Genomic DNA, 23,779 nt, shown 5'->3' on the forward strand with positions numbered 1-23,779 from the left:
GAGTAGCCGCTACTTGTGTTTAAGAATGATGTAGTTCTGTAATGACAAGAATGAATGGGTTTGTGTGGTGAGTCACTGAAAAGTCTGAAATTTGTTATAGTTTTACCAGGTGTACTAGATCAGCATACATATTTCCTGCTCTGTTTCAGAGTTGTATTCAAGTTTAGAAGTTCACGGAAATCCAACAATGGTACAGACGTTAATGCAGGCCAAATTCCCCAGTTACTGTACAGGTCAGTATTTTTACATAGTATTTTTTCTATAGGGCATTACTATAACAGCTGTTCACATCAACTGAATGACTGTATTCTGTTTATTACGTGTCACATTTATTACATGATCAGACTGCCCTCAAGAGATAGTCCTGGAGCAGTAAGGAAGGTGGATCACACAGAGCCTGCCCATGTCCTCAGTCAAGACTTTGCCTGTTCTGTCACACCAGTAAGTTTCTACTCGCTCATTAACTCTTCAATCACACATCTTGTAGAACCTTGTAAGACAAGGTGGGACAAATCAGCAAAGGTTGTGATTACAGACATTCTTATAGCAGCAAGATATTCCAACTCCGTATCAAGTAAGGCACGATAGAATTATTTATATTTGTATCCAGTTACAGTTATTTCTGATCATTAGATGTTGTAATGCTGAATATCATTTTTTAGTTGTAAGGAGAAATTGATTTAGAGATTTTGTAAATTAAACTAAGGCATGACAAAACAGGATTTATGAAAACTTGTTTTCAGAATAGAATTTTGTTGTGGTTTTCAAATGCTTGATGAATCATTAATGTCCAGAAGAATTTAGATTTGGAATGTGTTGCGACGCTGAAATATGGTAACATTAAATGATATCCTGGCTTTACCATCATTATGACACTTTATCTGCATGTGTTTACAGGAAAACTTTGAGGCATTACTAAAGCTACTACAATGGAGTTGGAATACCTTCCACTCTTCATTAGCAGAAATGGATGGACTAAGGGGAGATAACTACATGGCAGCCCTGTCAGACTTGCGGCGGGTGGTATACATTTGTAAGGCAAGCCTCTGTCTCCTGCGTATCTATGTGACACAGATCTACCCTGATGGAAGTAAGTCACCAGCAGTGAGGATATAGAAAGAATCTCCCTTTAGAAAATTGTTTGTTATGATCCATTTTTTAAAACATCATTTTAGTAGGTCCTGCAATTTGATTGGTGTTGCCCATATAGATATCATTTGTGCAACTGTTCTTAGATCAGAATAAAAGTTATGTGATTAATGATGGTGTTTATCACCTACTCAACAGATCAAACATCACATTCGTAATGATATATGAAAACATTAAGGGAAATCAAAAACCCTAAACATCCCTAGTACTGCCTCTAACATCCAGTGCCCTTTCTACTCACCAGACAAGCTTCGTAAAGCTATGCCAGAATCTACCAAACTAGCCCACTGTGTAGGTGACACACAAGACCTACTGAGAAGGATCCTGGCCGAGGAGGTGCGCCCCACAAAGGTACACATGTACCTATCAGAGCCACCAGGGAAGGTGTTCGAGGAACTGGAGGAGGAGATACTACTAGAGTGTCACAAGACATTCCGTGCCTGTTTCCATGCTTTCTACCCCACTGGTAACCTCAAGTGGCTTTGTCTGTGCGATCTCCTCAACCAGCTGGAACCGGTAAGTCCTATGAGCTAGGGACAGTTCTAGATATATATGTCAATAAAGTATTGGTCAAATTTTCCTAGTGTTATGTAGTGAGTTGTATCTTATACATTGAAATTATTGATACAATTAGTTCTGTGTTTATAACGTATATTTATTTTAATTCTTGATTAGACACCCCATGTGTGAATACATATAAGTATGACAGTGATCTTACATAGTCATTTGCTGTGAATTAAGTCAATGTGATAACCAATAATGTTAACAGAAAAATCAGTCATGTGGACTTGTTTAATTTTGGATTTAGGACATGATGAATGTTAATGGTTATGGCCGACTGCTCGCGGCTGTGATGGAAGCTATGTGTCACCCGACAATCCGCCTCACCAATATCATGCCTATTAATTGTGAACCACACACAGAGGAGATACTTCGAAGACAATCTGTCATTATGGATGACAATACCAACAGCATGGCACGCTTGGGCGAGGTCCACAAATTCCCTATCCTTGTGGGTCATATGACCTACCGCATTGAGGTCAGTTCCATTTCAGATTGGTTTGATTGGGTTTTTAGGTCATCTGACCCAAAGGGTCAAGATGACCTATAGCCATCGTGCTTCATCCGTCGTCGTCTGCCGTATGCTGTGCGTAAACTTTTCATTCAAACAACTTCTTCTCAAATACTAGAAGGTCTAGGGGGCTAATACTTGGCACAGAGGATACTGGCATGGAGCTCTACCAAGTTTGTTCAAATGAATGACCTTTACCCACTTTAAAGGTCACAGGGGCCAAATATGTTAAAATCTTTAAACGACTTCTCCTCAATAACCAAAAGGCTCAGATTGCTTATATTGTGCCTGTGGCATGCTGGGATGAAGGGCTATCAAGTGTGTTCAAATGAATGACCTTGAACAACTTTCAAGGTCACAGGGGTCAAATATGTTAAAATCTTTAAATAACTTCTTCTCAAATACTAGAAGGCCTAGGGGGCTAATACTTGGCCCATAGCATGCTGGCATGGAGCCCTACAAAGTCTGTTAGAATGAATGACCTTGGCCCACTTTCAAGGTCACAGGGGTCAAATATGTTAAAATATACAAAGGACTTCATCTCAATAAGCAAAAGTTTATGAGTGCCGATATTGGGTCTGTAGCATGCTGGGAGGAAAGGCTACCAAGTTTATTCAAATGAATGACCTCGACCCACTTTCAAGGTCACAGGGGTCAAATATGTTAAAATATACAAACGACTTCTTCTCAACAAGCAAAAGTCCATGAGTGCTGATATTGGGCATGTAAGATGCTTGGAGGAGAGGCTACCAAGTTTGTTCAAATGAATGACCTCAACCCACTTTCTAGGTTTGGCTTGCTTTTTGTCAGATAACCGTTAAGGCCCATGGGCCTCTTTTTTTTTTTTTGTTCTTTTTTTCAGTGTGAGATCTGTTTTACAGTATTTTGCTAAAAGTACATTAAGATGTTGAATTCCAAACTTTAAAAGTCTGTAAACCAAATTTGACATTCAGGTATCAGTTTTACATTATTCAAAACATCAAATAAATAGTCCTGGGCTGCCAACTGTTGCAGACTGTAACCTTTCTGTTATAGATGTCGGGTATCGGTGGTAGTCAGGTGACCTTTAAGGAAATACTTGACAAGCTACTGCTGATTGTGATGTTACCGGTGAGACAGGCCTTGAGCAGTGACATGTCCCTCTATCCTACCGTGCTGGTGGCCAACACATGTTCCTTACTCTCTACTATCGTCAGTGAACTCTCAGCTACAGCCACTGGGCTCGAGGTATGTCAAGTCACAACTGTCAGACTTCTCAGTTTAAATGGGCAGCCACATGGGAGAAACTTTTGCTGTACATTAACATTACCCATTTTCAAACAGGACAAAAATAAAAGTTTGATGTTACAGCTGGAAAATAATTTTCTTTTATTCAAGGATGAATTCAACACTGGTCAAAAATGAAATATTTTATGTGGGAGTAAAAAATATTGATAAGGATTATTTTCTGAGTGGCAGTATATGATTCATCACATGGAAATGTCACAGTGATTCAAGTTATAACATCAAACATTTACATTGTTTCAAATTAAATTTTCAAAACTTCTTTACCCAGGTGGATCTCGGAACAACTACACGTCCTCTGTTGATGACCCCAAACAGGTTTACACGTACAAGCCAGAGTGCATACTGGAACACGGGAAATGGCAGTCCTGATGCTATCTCCTTTAGTGTGGACAAGCCAGGCATTGTGATTGCCGGTGTGTGTGTTTATGGAGGGGAGGGTCGATATGAGTATGAATTGGAGCTACTTGATGATGTGAGTATCCAGGTAAACACATTCAGTTCTACAATTATGCTGCTGAGTTTTCCTAGAAAATCATGAGTTTCATTTTACTTTATGTTTACAGAGTGATGGTCCAACAGACACCAACCATGCTCAGAGATGGCGCAGCATAGAATTTGTTAAGGGCACTTATAGTCCAGAGGATTGTGTCAATGATATCGCTGAAATCAAGTTTGACCGTCCTGTCTCAATCAAGGTAACGTAATCTATAAATTTTGACAGATTGTGTGTCGAACCAAAATGCACAGAACATATATTTATATATTTACCCAAGTGCACATAGTTAAATTCACACGTGTGAAGAAAATTTCTACCATTTGTTTGTACTACAGAACACATAAAATTTGTATGTGTAATGAAAACACCTACAATTTTTACCTGAAAGGGTGTGGGGTATTGCGATCATGCACGGCGTCCGTCTGTCTGTCTGTCTGTCTGTCTGTCTGTCTGTCCGTCTGCCCACAATTGCTTACTGCTTATTGTCTTAAAAACTACATCACCGGTCATCACCATTTTCACTGGGGATGTTGGGCCTATGGACCTACACAACCCATTCTTGAGATAACTTTCCACTCACCCCAACCACACATTTCCAACTTTATAATAAGGCTGTGGGGTATTGCCCACGTTTGCAGAGCTATTTTTCTTCTGTATTATAAAAAACACCTACTAAATTAATGTGTAACATAAACATGTACAATAGTTATGAGAAATGAAAATGCCTGCTGTTTAACAAAAACAAAACATCTCCATATATCTATAACTAGTGCAAGTCTAGTTTTTAAATAATCAGCTCATTCTCTCACTAGGCTCTCATGACAGTTGACGTAATTGAATGATTTTTTTCCTTTAAGGAGGGGGTAAAATATACAATCAGACTGCGTAACCATGGTACCCGCACACTGAATGGAGACAATGGTATAAACAAGGTGAAATGCCCTGATGGAACAATCTTCAACTTTTCTGCTTGTTCACTTAGCAGCAACGGGACCAATCACATGCGAGGACAGATACCTCAGATCCTTTATTACAGGTATGTAGTCCTGGAAACCTGTACACAGTCCTTAGTTTATCATCTGTTCTCAACTGTATCAATTAGAACACCATAGCCCTTGTAAGCCTGACCCACATATAAGCAGTATTAGGATAGATGTGATTAATATCTCTGTTATTGATTTCTTTAGTGCTCCTCAGGATGGAGAGTCTTATCAACAGAACAGCAAGAGTCTGGTGGAACTCCAGGCCCGCAAGAATGCCATTGATATTGTAGCAGCTATATGTAGGACAACCACGGATATCCTACACAGAGCCAACAGTTTGCCTGGTAAGTAATGATATATATTGGTAAGCTATTTATATCCTACACCGAGCCAACAGTCTGCCTGGTAAGTAATGATATATATTGATAAGCTATTTATATCCTACACAGAGCCAACAGTCTGCCTGGTAAGTAATGATATATATTGGTAGGTTATTTATATCCTACACAGAGCCAACAGTCTGCCTGGTAAGTAATGATATAGGTAAGTTATTTATATCCTACACCTAGCCAACAGTCTGCCTGGTAAGTGTAACATTTATCCAGGGTTCTTTCACCAAGAGCGACACAACAACTACAAGCCCGTGTGTTTCGTGGAGGTATTTATTTATTTATCCGGGAATTAAAATCCCTGTAAAATATATTTAAAATAACATACAAGTACAAATCACATATGAACGCACATAACCTTCATTCAAATACACATTACTATAAAGACGATACTTGACGAAATTTCCACCGACTTTCTACACGACCTGACAAGCATGGGAAAGGTTACGAATAAAGATAATTACACTGACATTTCGAATGATATTAGGCTCATAGCTAATATTAGACTTAGGAATATAATCAAGAAATATTTAGGAAATAACGACTACTTTTAGCTGTTATTTTATAAGTATCAAAAATAAGTTTATATGACTCTAGAGCTAAAGTATTAACTTTACTCAAGCATTATAATTAGGTTTTAATTATTAGCAACTATTTACAAACATAATACATTAAATTATCCACTTACCCTGCATGTGGTGCTGGGGAACCTGGTTATAGGGAAATAGATTAATAATGCGGATAAATAGCCGCACAGCGAAGAGGGACAAATATGTGTGCACCGGCCCTCGGGTAGCTGAGAAGTGCCGACACAAGGACAGGACAGAAAAAAAAAGGAAAAGAAGGCGCCAAAAATCAGTGTGGAGAACGTGTCTCCTACCATGTCAGGGATCAGTCAAACTTGTCAAGTCAGCACAAATGATGGACAGGTGATTGGCAATACATGCACAATACGTCACAAACACACCGATTACAGGTAAAGCAAAAGTAAGACAAGACGATCATGTGATAACTAATCACATGACACCACAAAAAAACGAAAATAAACGGTCACGTGATAATTTATGCCCTGGATGTAAACCTAAAAATACTCGGCGCTACATAAGTAATGATATATATTGGTAAGTTATTTATATCCTACACAGAGCCAACAGTCTGCCTGGTAAGTAATGATATAGGTAAGTTATTTATATCCTACACAGAGCCAACAGTCTGCCTGGTAAATAATGATATAGGTAAGTTATTTATATCCATATATGATATAGGTAAGTTATTTATATCCTACACAGAGCCAACAGTCTGCCTGGTAAATAATGATATAGGTAAGTTATTTATATCCTACACAGAGCCAACAGTCTGCCTGGTAAATAATGATATAGGTAAGTTATTTATATCCTACACAGAGCCAACAGTCTGCCTGGTAAATAATGATATAGGTAAGTTATTTATATCCTACACCGAGCCAACAGTCTGCCTGGTAAGTAATGATATAGGTAAGTTATTTATATCCTACACCGAGCCAACAGTCTGCCTGGTAAGTAATGATATAGGTAAGTTATTTATATCCTACCGAGCCAACAGTCTGCCTGGTAAGTAATGATATAGGTAAGTTATTATATAGTCTGCCTGGTAAGTAATGATATAGGTAAGTTATTTATATCCTACACCGAGCCAACAGTCTGCCTGGTAAGTAATGATATAGGTAAGTTATTTATATCCTACACAGAGCCAACAGTCTGCCTGGTAAGTAATGATATAGGTAAGTTATTTATATCCTACACCGAGCCAACAGTCTGCCTGGTAAGTAATGATATAGGTAAGTTATTTATATCCTACACCGAGCCAACAGTCTGCCTGGTAAGTAATGATATAGGTAAGTTATTTATATCCTACACCGAGCCAACAGTCTGCCTGGTAAATAATGATATAGGTAAGTTATTTATATCCTACACCGAGCCAACAGTCTGCCTGGTAAGTAATGATATATATTGGTGAATTATTTCATGGTCTCAGTGAAGTTGCACATTGAATTTTTTCCTTTTCATCTGCCTATGGCATGCCTTGTTATAATGAGCTGCTCCAGCCTATGGAGAATATTCTAACCACCTAAGCCTTTCCACATGAGGTTAACATAATCTATGCTGAAGATAACGGTGAAATATAACAGATAGATAGAATATGTTGTAATTTTAGAAGTCCAGGCCCCACTTGTATAAAACATCTCAACTTGAGATTTCCTCAAGTCGAGATTTTCCTCAGCTGATATCTCCTCAAAAAGGGCTTGTATAAAATTTTCTCAAGGAACAGGAGGAAGGCATCGGCTAGGATGTCCTGAAATTCCTTGAGGAATTTTCATACAAGATATTTTCAAGGAGATATTAGCTGAGGAAAATCTGGGCTTGAGGAAATCTTAAATTGAGATGTTTTATACAAGTGGGGCCTGTTATTATACAGTTCATAGAATTAATGTTAACAAATGTTAACTAAAAAACGCCATTGAACATTGGTTTTATTTAACAGTGGAAGAATCTCTATCCATTCTGGGCAACTCTCATCTCTTCTGTTCTCTGCTGCCACTTATCCTAGCTTACATAGGACCGGTAGCCTCCCAGGACCCAAGGGTGAGTGTGTTAATGCTGTAGGATACTGAGTAATGACCATTATAAGCCCATCCCTCTATCTTAAGACTGATGCATCAATACTATCATATCAGCAAATGAAAATCAATATTTTTCTGGAGTGTTGTGATGATGCATTTAAAAAAAATTTCTTAATGTTCTCAATAATGACATGTTTGATTGCATGAAAAAAAGTTCATTCTTTAACTGAAAATGGCATTTTTTGTGCTGGAAAAGAAGTTATTTCTTGAAGCAGTCTCACACTATCTTATTGTAATAAAATGAAAGTTTTTTGGAAACATTTGATCCATGCATTAATTCTTCACCAATTAAAACAAACGTTTTTGTGTATTATAGTCATCAGTCTGGATATCTGTTGTGTGTGTATCAGTTGATTTTAGTGTTGGATTATGATACTAAACCTAAATGTTGATTACTGTCATTGTTTAGTTGTTAATGTGTGTATACTATTTTTTGTTAAAAGTTTATTGCGATTTGTAGGGAGCAGTACAAGTGCTAGGTATGATACAGGAGATTCTGCCTGCACTAACTAGCATCAACAGTAAAGTATCACCACCCCAACCATCCCCTGAGGGGGAGACCAATGGGGGTACAACTTCACACCATTACGCTGTGGTGGAGAGTGACCATCCCTATAAACCAGCCACTGTAGCTAACTACAAGGTAGGTATAATATCACTACACTGTGGTGGAGAGTGACCATCCTTATAAACCAGCCACTGTAGCTAACTACAAGGTAGGTATAATATCACTACACTGTGGTGGAGAGTGACCATCCCTATAAACCAGCCACTGTAGCTAACTACAAGGTAGGTATGATATCACTACACTGTGGTGGAGAGTGACCATCCTTATAAACCAGCCACTGTAGCTAATACAAGGTAGGTGTAATATCACTACACTGTGGTGAGAGTGACCATCCCTATAAACCAGCCACTGTAGCTAACTACAAGGTAGGTGTAATATCACTACACTGTGGTGGAGAGAGACCATCCTTATAAACCAGCCACTGTAGCTAACTACAAGGTAGGTATAATATCACTACACTGTGGTGGAGAGTGACCATCCTTATAAACCAGCCACAGTAGCTAACTACAAGGTAGGTATAATATCACTACACTGTGGTGGAGAGTGACCATCCTTATAAACCAGCCACTGTAGCTAACTACAAGGTAGGTATGATATCACTACACTGTGGTGGAGAGAGACCATCCTTATAAACCAGCCACTGTAGCTAACTACACTGTGGTGGAGAGGTAAACCAGCCACTGGTATACAAGGTAGGTATATAAACCAGCCACTAGTGACCATCCTTATAAACCAGCCACTGTAGCTAACTACAAGGATATCTGTTGTGTGTACCAATTGATGAGTCAGGATATCTTTGGTGGGTGTGTACCAATTGATGAGTCAGGATATCTGTTGTGTGTGTACCAATTGATGTGATTTTATTATTAGAACATTGCTTTGAACAGAGATAAGTTATGTTAGATAATGTAGGGGTCTTGTGCTGCTATATACAACCCAAATGAAGAATTATCTTTTTAATTACAGGTTACATTCCCAGAGTCTGTGAAGTGGATGGTGTTGGAGTTTGACCCCCTCTGTGGTACGGCTCAGACAGAGGACACACTTCAGCTGTTGATTCCCAGCATCCTCAGCTCCCCTGGGATCACCACAAGTGTTACCAAGGAAACAGAGGACCTACCCAGCAAACAGAATTACAGTCCTCTCCGGAAGAAATTCTCAGGGGGAGACAACTGGCCTAAGAATGCAATTATTCTTCCTGGTAAGATAACTGTAATATATTGAGGAAGATTGATGGTTTGTGTAGGTGTCTGCATATTTCTGTGATACTGGTATTAGTGACCAATGCTTTATACAATTTTTACGCTGAGAATGCAAAAAGTTTTTCATGTTGAACATATTTTAAGATGAATTTACTGCATGAAACATCAAGGAATATCAACAAATAAAGAGCACAGTTCTAATAGATGAATTTTGCTATCATATTTTCAAAATTTTATTATGTCGTTGTAGACATAAATAATTATTTGTAACTGCTTTTAAAAATCAGAATTGGGAGCTTGGCTTAGGGCAGTGTTGTAAGATTGATAAAAACTTATTGCTTTACAGGTAGTGAAGTAGTATTTTCTCTAGAGACAGCATCAGACTACATCAAAGATGAGAAATCTTGTTTCTATGGTTTCAAATGCTGCATTGTTGGATATGAGTGGAATTCCAAACCCTCAGAGGTAATTGTGTTAATGTACCACACATTGATCAGTGGCCTAATGAAGTAATGTAATTGTGTTTATTATGACAGTCATAGCATATCATTTTACGTTTAGTAAGCAAAACAAATTTAGGCAAAAATGAAGAGCTCCAGGAATGTGTTATTAGGTTCTCAAATACATTAATTGAAAAATATAATTTGCTTTGTTCAAATTGAAGTTGGTCAATTAGAACGGGAAATTCTGTATATAATTCCATTTAAATATCTGTAACATCATATCATCTTTATAACATTGTATCTTCTTTATAAACAAATAATGTATTGGTAATTTTTTCTGTATTAAATTGTATAGACCCTTCTCCAGCAAGAACAGGAGCTGACCTACCTTGGTTAAACAATAATTTATCTAATGTGTTATTTCATATAGACCCTGCTCCAGCAAGAACAGGAGCTGACCTACCTAGGTTAAACAATTATTTATCTAATGTGTTATTTCATATAGACCCTGCTCCAGCTAGAACAGGAGCTGGCCTACCTAGGTTAAACAATAACTTATCTGATGTGTTATTTCATATAGAACCTTCTCCAGCTAGAACAGGAGCTGACCTACCTAGGTTAAACAATTATTTATCTAATGTGTTATTTCGTATAGAACCTTCTCCAGCTAGAACAGGAGCTAGCCTACCTAGGTGGCATGTGTGCTGGCTCTCTCATCAAAAAGGATATTGGTCTACCTCCAGGTAAGTCTCCATTAGGAAATTCTGTTTTGTTATAACGCACTGATTCTTACAATTTAGAGTATCTGCGGACTGTTATAAATATCTTAATTTGCCAGGTGTTGTATAAAGTATAATTGACACAGGAAGATGTGTTACCTAAGTTAAAACATTTTAATCTGTTTATTGTGATGCAGTAACGATGGAGGAACTTGATGAGGACATGGATTTTATAGATGAGAGCACACAGTTGGTAAGTACAGTATTATATTGTATTTGTGATTTGGGCAGGAAGGATTTACTTTTATAGATATTGTGTGAGAATGTGATTTCTAGATAATTGAGGCATGAATGTTTGTTAGCAATACTTGCATGACCTAAAACCGATATGAAATACACTGTTGTTAAGTCATTGCCAAGGTCAAAAGTCAGAAAAGTGCAATTTTTCCAATAATTTCTGGTACAGAAGAGAACTTTTAAACCATTAAAGATTATTTTGTTGAATGTTATTGTATGCCTTTATCACTGACAAAGTGAAGTACTTTTAGATTATTGTGACCTTGACCCTTTTTTTATTGTGAATGTTTGACCAGGTCTTCAGTGCACACTCGTCACTACTTGAGAAGGGCTTTGCTCTGTCTCACCCTCCCACCATCATGCAGGCTCTGGAAGGTAACCTCCCCTTTTGTTGGCAATCAAATGAACGTTCCTTCCTCAAAGATTTTGTGTCCTGTAGTCCTGGCACTAGCGGAGGACGATTAGCCAGGTACATTGACATTATATTCTAAGTCAAGAAAATATGTATCTTTAAGATATATCTTAAAGTATACTGGATCTATTACTGCATTCTAGTGATGGGATATTACAAAGCTCAGAACAAGTTTCAAAATTAAGATCCTCAGAAAAGATAACTCTAAAGTTCAAAATTTGCTTTTAAATTCCTAACACCAGAATTCAAACATTTTATTTTGTATTTAAAAGAATGCAATTCTCACAACTTATATAGGAAAATAAAATTAGTAATGCTATGTTATTCCTGTAATGAGAGTTGAGAGAATATGACTATTGATGCTGTTATATGGTTATAGATGGCTCCAGCCAGACTCTTACCTCGACCCTTCACAGTGTGAGATTGTCTACACTAAAGAGGAGCTTAAATGTAGCTGGCCAGCAGTCATCACTGTACTTACAAAGGACCAATACAGTCATCTCGTCAATGTCCCTGAACTTAGGGTAAGGCTAGATTCAGGATTCAGTCCCGAGCCCTCCTGTGTGGGCAAATTAAGGATTCAGTCTTCAGTCCTTAGGTATAGGCAAATTTAGGATTCAGTTTCCAACCCTAAGGTATAGGCAAATTAAAGATTCAGTTTTCAATCCTTGGGTATGGGCAAATTTAGGATTTAATCTCTTACCGATGGGTATGGGCACTCTTGGGTATGGGCAAATTAAGGATTCAGTCTTCACTCCTTGGGTATGGGCAAATTAAAGATTCAGTCTCCAACCCTTGGGAAAGGGCAAATTAAGGGTTCAGTTTCTAACTCTTGGGTATGAGGTGATTAAGGATTCTCTCTCCAAACATAGTGTTTGATTAAATTCAGGAATCATGTTTTATTCTCTAGCCTTGGGATATAAAGGTAGACTTTAAGACATTTAGTTGCACTGAATTTAAGTACACTAAAATTCTCATAGAGACCACTTCTCTGGTCATATGATAAAGTTATTGAAGACACCATCAACATGTTTGAAGTGAAGGTTGATATTGATTTAAAATACCAATGACAGGTTGAAGTGAAGGCTGTCCCGGTAGATATGGGAGCTCTTGGGGAGGATGAGAAACGTATGCGTAGACTGAGCCGACCAGATGAGGGTAACATGACATTTGGAGGTCATCCTCCTCCCTGTCTAGACACACCTTATGAACCTACAGTCAAGGACAGGAAGGATGTATTCCATGCCATCTGTATGATGAAGGTAAAGTTTTAGGGTTTAATGTATAGCAATGTTTTACTTGAAATGATGTAGTGATTAATGTAATGATACAATTAATTTATAATTAAGATTCTGACTCTGCTTTCTGTGCAGTACCGTGATTATAACAAAATATGAATATATCTACTACAGCTTTGTTACATGTGGCTTAATTTTCTTGACTCGAGTATTAAAAACTCAAATCAACATAAACTGCTTCTCACATATTGGTGTCCATCTTAACTGTTTTCCTCTCTAGGCGTACGAGAACTACTCATTTGAGGAGCTTAGATTTGCTGCTCCAGCTGTTCTGCGTCCAAGTGAAAACATGCTGGTGAGAGCAAACAATGATGGGACATTTAGTGCCAACTGGACACCAGGCAGCGTGGGTTTCTACAACATACATGTCACAATTGACGGCTTTGAAGCAGGTACATAGAAAGTGTGAACATTAATTTTATACCTACTTAATCACAAAGTAGGATGAGTGAATATACAGTCAAACTTCGGTATTTCAAACTTCAATATTTCGAATTTCTCATCATTTCGAACTTTTTAAAAAGTCCCGAAATTTTTTACTTTATAACTATAGTATTTTTACCATACTTGTTTCAAACTTTTATATATCAAATTTTTCACTATTTCGAACTTTTTTCAGTCCAATTGTAAAGAAAACATAGGAACAAACACGTTTTATTTTGAAGTTTTGAAAATTTACCTGTACGAAAACTGACATGTAACCCTTCAGCGGTTTTCACACCTTCAGAACATGCATGTATCTTTGTTGTGAGAACAACAAGGTTTTTTTGAGTATAGTGATTGGTATTTATAGGTCTATGTCCCACTTGTTTTAGCACTATCAAATAAAGAGAAAGTAAATCATTTGTTTCCATGCATAGTTGGTATAATAGGTGATGGGTTAGATTAATTCATGGGTCAAAATTAAACCATTACCATTTGACCCTAAATTTCAATGCTGTACTTTAGACCGTAAACTTCAATGCTGTACTTTAGACCGTAAACTTCAATGCTGTACTTTAGACCCTAAACTTCAGTGCTGTACTTCAGACCGTAAACTTCAGTGCTGTACTTTAGACCCTAAACTTCAGTGCTATACTTCAGACAAACTTCAGTGCTGTACTTCAGACCCTAAACTTCAATGCTATACTTCAGACCGTAAACTTCAATGCTATACTTCAGACCCATATCTTCAGTGCTGTTGTACTTAGATAATTAATGTTTTTGTTACAGGAGAAGTGGTCAAGGTAGAGGTAAAGGAGGCTCCTCAGGGGCTCACCCCACCAACCAAGAATGAGAAAAAGCCACACCAGCAGAACCGGGTAACGATTTACTACTGAACTTGTTATTGTTTAGAACTTAACAGAATTCATTCTAACATATTAACAGTTTTAACTATAAATGTGAATGTATCTTCCACTGAAATGTCTTGTCTTGGTATTTCAGATGCGTAGGTTTGTAGCCAAGAACAGTGCGGGTCTGAGGATAAGAGTGAATCCCTCCCTTCAGAGTGAACAGCTAGGGATTATACAGCCAGAGGGCATCATTTCCTTTGTGGACGAGGTATATGCATGGGATAATCTATAACATTGTTTATATCAGCCATATACATATCCTATTTACCAGACAATGAATCTCTTGTATTGGAATTTAGACAAAGCTTTGAACATGTATCAGATTCTTTATTGTACAGTGGCAGAGGAAATAGCTGTTATTTACCATCACAAGACCCATCCCCTTAAATATTGCCTAAAAGTTGGAAGTGGGTATATTTCAAGCATCTCCACCTGTACATTAGTGGTCGGCCATGTTGGATAATTGTCATACTGTAATTTGGCAGTAATACCCCCTATTAACCATGGATAACACAAATATATGTATTACTATTTGCCGATTCTATTATGAAACAATAACCAGACAAAAAGGGGCATGAACCAGATTGACTGCTGCCTCTGAAAAATGATGGCAGGATAACATTGGCCACAACTTAGGTTACATCATAACCTTTCCAAGACCTGTACATACATTTTGATTAGTAGCCAGGAAGTAAAAATCTACAATCTATATTGGTGTCACAAAAACAAAAAAAGTAGATGTGATTGGTTCTATAGTCATTTCAATATTCTTAGTATTTTACACTTAGGCTTGTAAAGATGAAAGATACAAGAGAATCCATTGGCCACAACAATGAAATGTGACTTGAAACCTGGTCAGCATGATGTGTATCTTTACTTGGCTTCTGTTGATTCTGATGATAACGAGTGGGAAATGTTTTCATTAATTGATCATGGAATACGTACAGTTGCAACATGATAAACATTACTCAAATGAATGACTTTTATTTGGATGAAGACAGCAAATGTTAGGCCAGGCCTTGTGTATGTGACATAATGTACTTAGATTTCTTATTACAGTAGGCCACAACTTGTGAATCATCTTACAAATTTTGAAACAAAATATTCTTCAAACTGGTATCCATGATGAATGAATTAGCCTGATCATGACTCCAACATATCAATATTGTCAACAGTCACAGTTAAATGCAACACATGAGGCTGGATGAAAATGGCATGTTTCAGGAGCCATTATTATTGCAGTTTGTTCAAACAATACATGAAACAAATTAACAGAATTTTTGCTTCATAATTTTCTTTTTTCTCAAGTGACAGTTCACCCGGAATAAAAACAACTCATTTTTTTCTATATTTAGTTGAGGAGAGGTTGGGAATAAGTTTTAATTCTTATTTTCTGAAGATTAAACAAAAAACACTCCAGTGAATACATTTAATACAACTAAAGATGAGATTCACTTGAGCCAAATAATGAATTAAAGCGCATCATACAGAGCGAAATAATGCATTTACCTGCACCATACCGCTGTTTTTTGCCTTTAGGACTCATCAGTGCAGACACAAAAGTGGAGATGGGCTTGTACAGAAATTTTTCTAATCTAATTCAAAGACTGGCCAGATAATTCATTAAATTCAAATAAGCATAATTTCTTAACATCATTTGCCACGTAAGTCCGCAAGACTATATACAGATGCATGTAATTTACAGGTTCACAATGATGATGGTGTGTGGCTGCGACTGAGTCAGGAGTCGTTAAATGAGTGGTGTATTAGCGGGCATGTGGAGGGTTGGTGCCTTCAATACAATCAGCACCTGGGTAAGACTCTCCTGGTACCACTAGAGGAACCCAAATCTCTTATGGATGAGATCATCAAGGAGACGATCCTTAAGAAGCTGCCTGAACTAGTCAGGGCTGAGTCTCATAAACCTAAGAGAGGTAAGGTTAATAGGGTTAATAGGCAATGTCAAGGTCACATGCTTTAATTAGAACTGTTAGGTCAAAAGTTTGACTGTGTTACTAGGAATTGTCAAGGTCACAAGTTGGATTGGGTCATTTAAGGCAAGGTCACTAGTTTGATGACTATTTATAAACAATATCAGAGTCAAAAGTTTGACTGGAAAAGGTTATTTGATTAACAGACCTTAATTCAGTCAACTGTATTGAATCACGCTGAAAAAAAACCACACACAACTCATTTGGAAAATAGAATAAGATATTCTTTTCAGTCTGCTAACAAATATTTATTTTAAAAGACTCAAAATTCTGTTTATGTAGATTGTTTAAATCAATATGTAATATATAAAGACAAATAATTAGAAACTTAGAATTCTGACTGCTGATTACTACTACTATGTTTGTTCTTGTTCAGGTCCAGGTGTTTATCAGGTGTTGAAGTGTGGATCATTTGGCCATAATATTCGTTGCCGCCCAAGTCTCAAGGCCACTCCAGTCGGCATGCTGACCTTGGGAGACAGAATCACTGCCCTTGAAGATGTAAGTGATACAACGAAAGGAACCACTTTTATAACAAAATCAGTATACTTATCATTTGAAAATTACATTACAAGAAAAAAGGAAAAAAAATTCCCTTTCAAGTCTGTCGTGTTCATTGGAACTGCAATATAAGTATAAGAACTACTAAACAAGGTTTGATTTCAGCAAGATGTGCAATATAGTGACTTTTCAAAATTGAAACACAAAGTCATGTCTTTTTTTGATAAATGTAATATATAACCTGTTAAATAGTATTGGTTATTGATTGAACAAAATATTCAGCTTGAGTAAAACTCTAATTGAAAGTAGAAAAAAACCATTAAGTATGGTTAAACGCATGCTTAAGAAATGCACTTTGACACAGTATGAGAAAATTAACAATCCCGATATTTATGTGTGAATACCACAGATTTTCACAATACATTCAAGAAAAAAGAATATTACCTCATCATTAGAACAGCAGTAAGTTCAAATAAACATAAGTGTGATACCAGAAGCAGTTAGTGGGGCCACTAGTGCATCATCAACAACATAAATAGTAACAGAATAATTCCTAGGCAAATGATTAAATTAATTCTTTTAATTACATACAGCAAATATATGTTATTTAACTTTGTAACTAGATGTTACTAACATACATTAAATACATGTTATTTAACTTTGTAACTAGATGTTACTTACATACAGTAAATACATGTCACTTAACATTGTAGCTAGATGTTACTTACATACAGTAAATACATGTCACTTAACATTGTAACTAGATGTTACTTACAGTAAATACATGTCACTTAACATTGTAACTAGATGTTACATACATACAGTAAAAATATATGTCATTTCACATTGTCACTTAACATTGCAATTAGATGTTACTTACATACAGTAAATACATGTCACTTAACATTGTAACTGGATGTTACTTACAGTAAATACATGTCACTTAACATTGTAACTAGATGTTACATACATACAGTAAATATATGTCATTTAACTTTGTAACTAGATGTTACTTACATACAGTAAATACATGTCACTTAACATTGTAACTAGATGTTACATACATACAGTTAATACTTGTCATTTAACATTGTAACTAGATGTTACATACATACAGTAAATATATGTCATTTCACATTGTAACTAGATGTTACATACATACAGTAAATACATGTCACTTAACATTGTAACTAGATGTTACTTACAGTAAATACATGTCACTTAACATTGTAACTAGATGTTACTTACATACAGTTATTACTTGTCATTTAACATTGTAACTAGATGTTACTTACAGTAAATACATGTCACTTAACATTGTAACTAGATGTTACATACATACAGTAAATACATGTCATTTAACTTTGTAACTAGATGTTACTTACATACAGTAAATATATGTCATTTCACATTGTAACTAGATGTTACATACATACAGTAAATACATGTCACTTAACATTGTAACTAGATGTTACTTACAGTAAATACATGTCACTTAACATTGTAACTAGATGTTACTTACAGTAAATACATGTCACTTAACATTGTAACTAGATGTTACATACAGTAAATATATGTCATTTAACTTTGTAAATAGATGTTACTTACATACAGTAAATATATGTCATTTAACTTTGTAAATAGATGTTACATACATACAGTAAATATATGTCATTTAACTTTGTAACTAGATGTTACTTACAGTAAATACATGTCACTTAACATTGTAACTAGATGTTACTTACATACAGTAAATACATGTCACTTAACATTGTAACTAGATGTTACTTACATACAGTAAATATATGTCATTTAACTTTGTAACTAGATGTTACATACATACAGTAAATATATGTCATTTAACTTTGTAACTAGATGTTACTTACATACAGTAAATACATGTCACTTAACATTGTAACTAGATGTTACTTACATACAGTAAATACATGTCACTTAACATTGTAACTAGATGTTACTTACATACAGTAAATATATGTCATTTAACTTTGTAACTAGATGTTACATACATACAGTAAATACATGTCACTTAACATTGTAACTAGATGTTAATTACATACAGTAAATATATGTCACTTAACATTGTAACTAGATGTTACTTGCATACAGTAAATATATGTCACTTAACATCGTAACTAGATGTCTTGCATTTCTGTTCATATTTTAATCACATTGATATAAAAAAAGTCTTGTTATATACAGTTAATGTAATTACAAGACAGTATACCCTTGTGCAAGCCTAATCAAACTGCCTTTTCATCAATGAATGCAATTATAGAGGTGAGCACACTTCAGGTTGTGCATGACACTTTTATATGAATTGTTATTAATGATTAAAGAAAATGATGTAGGATGACTTTAATAACTTCAGGTGACCAATCAAGATGGCCTATGGGTGAAGATTGACCCTGAGAGTGCAGAACAGTTCTGTCAACAGGAGGGGGAGACATGGTCATTAGTGGCAGGGAAGGAAGGAATTGTTTATCTCCAACATGAGGCTGACATACCCGAACTACCTCTCAATGCTGAAAAGGACCCTTTCTCTTTCAACACTCTCAATGCAGCTGTTGCCAAGGGTTTTGACTTTGGAGCCTCACCCCAGACTCCATCTCAGTATTCTGTGTTTGGTACCCCAGGATCTGTGTTTGGAGGGGCACATCCTTCCCCAGGTATGTATCACAGATTCCCTATATATAATCTGTGTTTGGTACCCCAGGATCTATGTTCACAGGGTGTGGGGGGGCAGGGGGAGGGCAACCCTTCTGTTATTGATCACAGACTTCCTCTATATGATCTGTGTTTGGTACCCCAGGATCTGTGTTTGGAGGGGCACACCCTTCCCCAGGTATGTATCACAGACTCCCTCTATATAATCTGTGTTTGGTACCCCAGAATCTGTGTTTGGAGGGGCACACCCTTCCCCAGGTATGTATCACAGACTCTCTCTATATGATCTGTGTTTGGTACCCCAGGATCTGTGTTTGGAGGGGTACACCCTTCCCCAGGTAACACAGACTCCCTCTATATAATCTGCGTTTGGTACCCCTGGATTTTTGTGCACACAATTTCACAACAGAATCACACATTTTGTGCAATTATGTTACAATGGTTTGCTAATATTATGGATTGAAAATTAAACAGAAAATTTGTGAAATTGTAACTAAGTAGCAATCACATGAACATTAAGATTGATCGGTGATTATAAAAGACATTTTTTGATTTGACAGTTTTCGAAATAACACTGAACTGCATCTTTTAGTATTATTGTATATATACCTAAAACAATGGCAAGTAGTGATGCCTTGGACAACAACAGTTTACTGTATACAGGTATATATGTGACAGGGATCAGTACCGGCAGGGTTTCCTGTGTAAGGATGCAACACGTAAGATTTACCTGAGCATATATTTGTTGTTTACAATATGAATGAAAAATGAGAGCAATACAGAAGCAATGAAAATAAAATTTCCTTTCTGACGATACGAGATTTTAAATGATTCATGGCTGTAACATAAAGAGATGTCCATGTTTACATGTATATATATAAAGTGTGTCCGTACACATAACATTTAAAGTTATGGGGGTATCTGGATATTCAGTGTCTATATGATATATGTGTCAAACCTATATAATTAATGACTTAATTTGGAAATATACTTAGTTATATTCTGATATGTTTAGAAAATAAATAAACCATATCCCACACTTATTTATAAGTAATTTCTATGTTTATATAAACCACAATAGAATCGTACATTTGTGTGATAGAACTGCACAACGTATGCACAAATTTATGTTAGCTTATTTCGTCCAATTTTCCTATCATGTATACACTGTGTAACGTTGTGCGATCCCACAACTGTACACTTATCCATGTCTTACTTTCGCTTTGTACATTTATACTGTATATGACTTAGTTACCGAATACAGAAGGAAACTCTGTAGAGTATTGATAATTTATTGAAGGAAAAGAAATACAATGATATAGTGATACTATTTCATGCCATACAATGTGATTTGATTCCAGAAGGAAGATATAGGGCTATACAAGCATTGTCCAGCTGTGTTAGCACTGACTACACATACACTCATCTATACTAATGGTTGATCTGTCTGGCAGTGCTTAGAAGCAATATATTTGACCAAGAGTTTATCAGTACATCAAAATTACCTTTTAAAACATTGATATTGACATTGATAAGTTCTTCACTATTTTAAATTAAGGTAACTTTGCCAGGAGTACCAGTTTACCATCAAGTGCGTTTGCCTTTGGTAACCAGGGTAAGTAAACTGTCTCCTGTGTGACTCCCATTCTCTGTCTAGGACGTATAGTAATATGACATTTTATTGGATTTTCTGTTATCAAAATAAGTTATCAAGTTAACATGAAAAATTTAAACCTTGATGAATTCCGTGTTAGACAGACAAAATGTTGAATTAGTTGTATTTATGTATCCATAGATTTTGGTTGTCATGAATGGTTTTAACATATCTTAACAGTCAGCTATATCATAAGCAGGTGAATTTGTATAAGATTATTTTTTTCTTTGTCTAGGTGTGGGGCCAAATGCGCCCTCATTTGGCCAGTCACCTGCACCATCATTTGGCATGAGCAATGGCTACCACTCGGAAGGTGGGACATCTAACACCAAAGAGCTGACCCGTGTCCACTCTCTTCCCTCATCTAGCTTTACAAAGAAACGATCATCTCCAGTGTCCTTTTCTCCCCAGACTGTGTCACCAGCTCGGTTAGACTCACCATCATTAGCAGTCATCACCAGTAATAGATCACCCGCCCCAGGCTCTCCTAAATCTTCCAGGCGTGATGGCAATACTGTCCCCCCTGAACTGCAGGGTGTTTCTGTTAAAGAACTTGTCAAAGCTTTAGGTGAGTAAATCATTATTTGTAGTTGTAACCAATGAAAGGCTGCATCACAAATCTATGTTTTGCTGGTTAGTCCTCTTTTATAAACATTTTTTACTATATTTCATTGCACTTTTCAGTAAACAGCTGTGAAGCTTTTGATGTTATGTGTGGTACAATAGAACTTCACTATCTGTCATCCAATGCACACACAGAGTGTACAGTTTGCTAGACCCCCATTGCTGACAATCTGTGTGGTAAAGTGGTAACACTCTTGCCTTTCACCTAAGTGACTAGGTTCAATTCCCTGATAGGATGTGAAAATGTATGTGGACATTTGTCTGACCACATGTGTTTTCCTGGATACTCTGGTACCACATGGGTATTCCTGGATACTCTGGTACCACATGGGTATTCCTGGATACTCTGGTACCACATGGGTATTCCTGGATACTCTGGTACCACATGTGTTTTCCTAGGTAATCTGGTACCACATGGGTATTCCAGTATACTCTGGTACCACATGGTTATTCCTGGATACTCTGGTACCACATGGGTATTCCTGGATACTCTGGTACCACATGTGTTTTCCTAGGTAATCTGGTACCACATGGGTATCCCTGGATACTCTGGTACCACATGGGTATCCCTAGGTACTCTGGTACCACATGGGTATTCCCGGATACTCTGGTACCACATGGGTATTCCCGGATACTCTGGTACCACATGGGTATTCCCGGATACTCTGGTACCACATGGGTATTCCCGGATACTCTGGTACCACATGGGTATTCCTGGATACTCTGGTACCACATGGGTATTCCTGGATACTCTGGTACCACATGGGTTTTCCTGGATACTCTGGTACCACATGGGTATTCCTGGATACTCTGGTAACACATGGGTATTCCTGGATACTCTGGTAACACATGCGTATTCCTGGATACTTTCATCTCACAGTAAGTCCAGTTATATGCTTGATTTGAGCCATCAAGAGTGATTAATGTAAACAGATAGCTTGTTTTACGGTTGTAAATTTATAAACTCGTAAATTCCATGCTGACCTTGTACTTAAAGCCGAAGAAAAAAATGATCACTTACAAATGATGGCCTGGTCCCAAGTTTTTCATTGGTTTTGGTGACACTTGTTTAGCTTATCTAAATATCTGTTATAGCATGAGGTCCTTTATGGACATAAGTATAATGCTAAAAGTATACCATACACCATATATACTTCCACTCCTATGTTAGTAGATCAATGCTCCATTTGATCTGTGATAAATACTCTATGACAACAGAGGTGTATAAAGAATCTCAGAACACCATAGCCCAGTGCTAGTGGAGCCATCTTTCACTAGTCCTCATCTTCTTTTTAGGTTGGTAGTAACTTTAACAGATCATTTTCACAGAGGAAACAGATGTTTCATGTTGGTAGTAACTTTCACAGATCATTTCCACAGAGGAAACAGATGTTTCATGTTGGAAGTAACTTTCACAGATCATTTCCACAGAGGAAACAGATGTTTCATGTTGACTCCAGCATGTAATGAAGGAAACCTGATATTTACAGCTTTAGTTCAATATTTTATGTGATTTTTTGTTGAATTTGTTCCTTGTCACTTTTTATTTACTGTAATAAAACTTGTTAAGTAAATGCAGCAGTTTGTCACTATCATGTCGGTTGTAACTGTATCCATTTAGTTATTGCTGCTGTCTGAATCATTTTGAGTTATTTATAAAAGTGATCTGCTCATCATTAACTGATCATGTGACCTACACTTGTTACTGAGGGACATCAGGAGGAACAAGTAGTAGATGAGAAGACATTGCTATGTTTTTTTGAGTTGCACACACATTTCTTTTGGTTTGGTTTTGTAGCTGTCTCCTGTTCCTTGTCTTTCCTTTACTTCCTAATTCAGGTGATAACAATAAAGTAAACCGAGCCTTTAACCATCTACTCATATTGTCAAAGCATGTTCATTTAGTTCAGCTCATCTTTTGTGGCCAGACTCTGTTATTATACTGAAATATTTTACCATTGATATGTGGATGTAAGTATGTAAGAAAATGCATGAATCTATAAATAACATTTGAGA

At 36.7% G+C, this 23,779-nt stretch overlaps 1 protein-coding gene across 1 annotated transcript in view; it reads left to right on the forward strand.

The window, feature by feature from the left end:
* Positions 1-23,779, forward strand: part of LOC132545930 (E3 ubiquitin-protein ligase MYCBP2-like) — a 130,310-nt gene that overhangs the window by 36,442 nt on the left and 70,089 nt on the right. Inside the window, exons 32-58 of the mRNA XM_060209607.1 lie at positions 150-233; positions 345-441; positions 898-1,090; positions 1,394-1,665; positions 1,958-2,188; positions 3,257-3,448; positions 3,777-3,980; positions 4,072-4,203; positions 4,862-5,040; positions 5,192-5,331; positions 7,897-7,997; positions 8,496-8,678; positions 9,570-9,804; positions 10,152-10,270; positions 10,904-10,991; positions 11,165-11,220; positions 11,561-11,733; positions 12,056-12,200; positions 12,750-12,938; positions 13,195-13,366; positions 14,187-14,275; positions 14,400-14,516; positions 16,014-16,242; positions 16,676-16,800; positions 19,190-19,487; positions 21,044-21,100; positions 21,375-21,707. Of these exons, the coding sequence (XP_060065590.1) occupies positions 150-233; positions 345-441; positions 898-1,090; positions 1,394-1,665; positions 1,958-2,188; positions 3,257-3,448; positions 3,777-3,980; positions 4,072-4,203; positions 4,862-5,040; positions 5,192-5,331; positions 7,897-7,997; positions 8,496-8,678; positions 9,570-9,804; positions 10,152-10,270; positions 10,904-10,991; positions 11,165-11,220; positions 11,561-11,733; positions 12,056-12,200; positions 12,750-12,938; positions 13,195-13,366; positions 14,187-14,275; positions 14,400-14,516; positions 16,014-16,242; positions 16,676-16,800; positions 19,190-19,487; positions 21,044-21,100; positions 21,375-21,707 (4,433 nt within the window). The remainder of the gene's footprint in view (positions 1-149; positions 234-344; positions 442-897; positions 1,091-1,393; positions 1,666-1,957; positions 2,189-3,256; positions 3,449-3,776; positions 3,981-4,071; positions 4,204-4,861; positions 5,041-5,191; positions 5,332-7,896; positions 7,998-8,495; positions 8,679-9,569; positions 9,805-10,151; positions 10,271-10,903; positions 10,992-11,164; positions 11,221-11,560; positions 11,734-12,055; positions 12,201-12,749; positions 12,939-13,194; positions 13,367-14,186; positions 14,276-14,399; positions 14,517-16,013; positions 16,243-16,675; positions 16,801-19,189; positions 19,488-21,043; positions 21,101-21,374; positions 21,708-23,779) is intronic.

The sequence above is a fragment of the Ylistrum balloti genome, unplaced genomic scaffold (genome assembly GCF_031769215.1).
Source record: "Ylistrum balloti isolate Yb309-2 unplaced genomic scaffold, AGI_CSIRO_Ybal_v1 Utg369864, whole genome shotgun sequence".
Taxonomy (NCBI): Eukaryota; Metazoa; Mollusca; class Bivalvia; order Pectinida; family Pectinidae; genus Ylistrum; species Ylistrum balloti.